This window comes from Rhinopithecus bieti, unplaced genomic scaffold (genome assembly GCF_001698545.2).
Source record: "Rhinopithecus bieti isolate Rb0 unplaced genomic scaffold, ASM169854v2 scaffold_31311, whole genome shotgun sequence".
NCBI classification, from domain to species: Eukaryota; Metazoa; Chordata; class Mammalia; order Primates; family Cercopithecidae; genus Rhinopithecus; species Rhinopithecus bieti.
In genome coordinates, this window is record NW_016854553.1 from 4,725 (window position 1) to 7,605 (window position 2,881).

At 38.7% G+C, this 2,881-nt stretch overlaps 1 protein-coding gene across 1 annotated transcript in view; it reads right to left on the minus strand.

The window, feature by feature from the left end:
* LOC108525280 (ras-related GTP-binding protein B-like) overlaps nucleotides 1–2,875 on the minus strand; it is a 7,076-nt gene extending 4,201 nt beyond the window's left edge. Inside the window, exons 1-2 of the mRNA XM_017866306.1 lie at nucleotides 2,825–2,875; nucleotides 514–636 (exon numbers count right to left, since the gene is read on the minus strand). Of these exons, the coding sequence (XP_017721795.1) occupies nucleotides 514–585 (72 nt within the window). The 5' untranslated portion in view covers nucleotides 586–636; nucleotides 2,825–2,875. The remainder of the gene's footprint in view (nucleotides 1–513; nucleotides 637–2,824) is intronic.
* Nucleotides 2,876–2,881: the final 6 nt, after the last annotated feature.

Sequence of the window (2,881 nt, forward strand, 5' to 3'; positions counted from 1 at the left end):
GCCCAGGCTGGAGTGCAGTGGCACGATCTCGGCTCACCACAACCTCCACCTCCCGAGTTCAAGCGATTCTCCTGCCTCAGCCTCCTGAATAGCTGGGATTACAGGCATGTGCCACCACACCTGGCTAATTTTGTATTTTTTAGTAGAGATGGGGATTTTCCATGTTGGTCAGGCTGGTCTCAAACTCCCGACCTCAGGTGATCCACCCTCCTCGGCCTCCCAAAGTGATGGGATTACAGGTGTGAGCCACCACACCCAGCCAACAATCTGAACTCACTAGTAAGAAATACCTGCAAAAATCTAAGTTTCATTAACTTCTAAAGAGCTACACACCAAAGGGCTTCCTTCTTTCAGGTCACTTGCTGACAATACTATTTTATAAATAAGGCTGTACATGCTGAAGTTGACAAGAGGGAAAAAGGTTCTTCCTGAAAGTAGTGACATGCTGTTCTCTGTTGCTGAAAACAAAGAAGGTACAGTGTGAAGTACATCTGCAAAGCAGAAAGTTCTTACCAGAAAAGTAGCTCTCTCAAACAGAAGTACTTCATCAGCTTCGATAATTTCAGCAAAATTTCTTAGGTTCATTTCCAGCTGCTGAACATTGGGAATCAGCTGATAAACTATGCTGGACCAAGCCTAACAGAACAGAAACACAGTGTACTATTATTAACAGCTAGTCAGTCCCAGACCTTTGAAATTAGTAAGCACATTATAACATGTGGACAGCAAAATATGATGATAATCCAGTCCCAAACAAATACTGACATTAAATCTGATATAACACAAATGAAATGAGAAAATGAAGCTAACATCTGATTTTTATCCTTGAGTTGAATTTTTTTTTAAGTTCAAACACTTTTGTAAAATGCTGGAGAAACTTATTTCCATTGATAATTGAAAGCAAACAAATATTTAATGCCATCATGTTGCCTTAGGAAAAAAGTTGAAAATATGATCTACTCTGTTAAAAGCTCCTAATCTAGTCACAAATATTTAAGCCCAACAGTGTAGATTTCTCTAAAGATCAGAACCTAATTATGCTATATTTAACATATACCTAAGAATCAATTTAATGAAAGTAGCAGAGCCACATAGACAAATGGCCCCTCCCCTCAATAGAATAATATACCATTAAAAGAGAAACTAGTGGCATTATCATTCCCAAAGGTTTGTTGTTATCTGCATAAATTATTGATCCAATTGAATTCAAAATGGTCTACGGTGTTTTTGCCTAAAACTGACTTCATCCAGGAGTATGACTAATGTAAGCAGTTGAAATTAACCACACTCTCCCTCTATTCTTATAGGCTCTTTTATTTGTATTTTCATTATAATACTTCCTTCACTTTCACTCCAATTTGTCTGGTAAGGTGTACTTTGTTCTTCTCTCCCCTACAAGAGGGCAGGAACCTGGTCTTAGTCATTTGTGTATCCAACAGCATCAAGCAGGTATGTAATGAGTGCTTGTTGAATAAAACTTAATATAAAAATTTAAGTCAGCTCTATGCAACATTGATGTAAGAGACAGAAGTGCCATGTCTCTGTTCCAATTAGTTTTATCACTTAAGCATGAGGGTTCAGGTTCCAAGTTCCCAGGTCGGTGTTAATGTCACTGCTGAATTTACCTTGGAGAAGGCACCAAAGCTAACCACAGCAGAGACATTGTCACTCACAGCAGTGTTGTGATTAGCCAATTGTCTTTGGTCGTGTTATGTATTGCCATCCTTCACACCGCAGTTGGTTCTTATCAGTGCGTCATGTCCATCCTTATTCACGGTTACCTGTTCTATGGGAATAAGGCTTTGAGAGAAATTCGGCCCATATTAATCTAGAACAGTATTTCCTAGACAGGTATCTCAAAATGATGTTATTAGAGTGAGGCTAGGTCAACATAATATTGGGGAAAATGAATTAGTTAAAAAAAAAAAAAAAGCAATGGCTATTTTAAAGTCCAATGGTTTTCTCCTTGCCACGTCAGGTTTCTGTGCTTCTGGTTGTAGATACTTGTCAGATGCCGATGATACTGAGGCTCTAGCTACCAGTGACAGAGAAGGGTGCTTTCCTACCCAGAGTCAGACTTGTCAATGGATACCAGAAGCAGTCTGAAGGAAAGGGCTAACTACAGGAGGATCCAAAAGGACCTAGTCCTTCAAATAACCAGATCAGTAAGAGAAAGGGAGGAATCAGAATAAGGAGCCTATGTGCCAATAAGGTAATTTCAGCTTCATCCATAACAAAGCTATTGTTGTAACCTCCATAAGTGTAAGCAGTGTGGTATCCATTCCAGAAATGGAAACAGTACTTCTGGTTGAAAGAATGCTCGTCTCCAATTTGGCATGAAAGTTGAAGCTATTATACCATATGCTAGGCATAACATGTCTGATTCTAAGACTCCTTCTCCAATCTCTTTCCTAAATATTGTCATTTTATTGCCATCCAAACTTAGGCAGACTAGCTTATATCATGTAGAAGTACCTGAATACTAGATACAACTCCAATCAGCACTGAGACCACAACAGGTCAAAATGGATGATGGCCAGTAAGTGAAACCTCTGCTATCACAAAGACCAGTACCAAATTAATCATCACCAAACTGGCTAGTTCAGTGTGACTCAGTAGCTATGTCGACCCAATCTAAGATCAAAACCCAAGTTTCTTAATGTTAAGTTTGATATTCTTCAAACAATTTGTTGCAGATTATTTTCTTTTAGTACAACAAATCTAGACGGCTATGAAATAGTTTTAAATCTTTTAGTTTTGTTAATATCCTTCTAGGTTTTTTTTCATGCTCTTAAAATGAGGGAACTCAGGGAGACATACACACCTTATAGAGGGTTTCATCCCAGATAGATGTTCGGAAACAAGAACATTCCAATGGGCG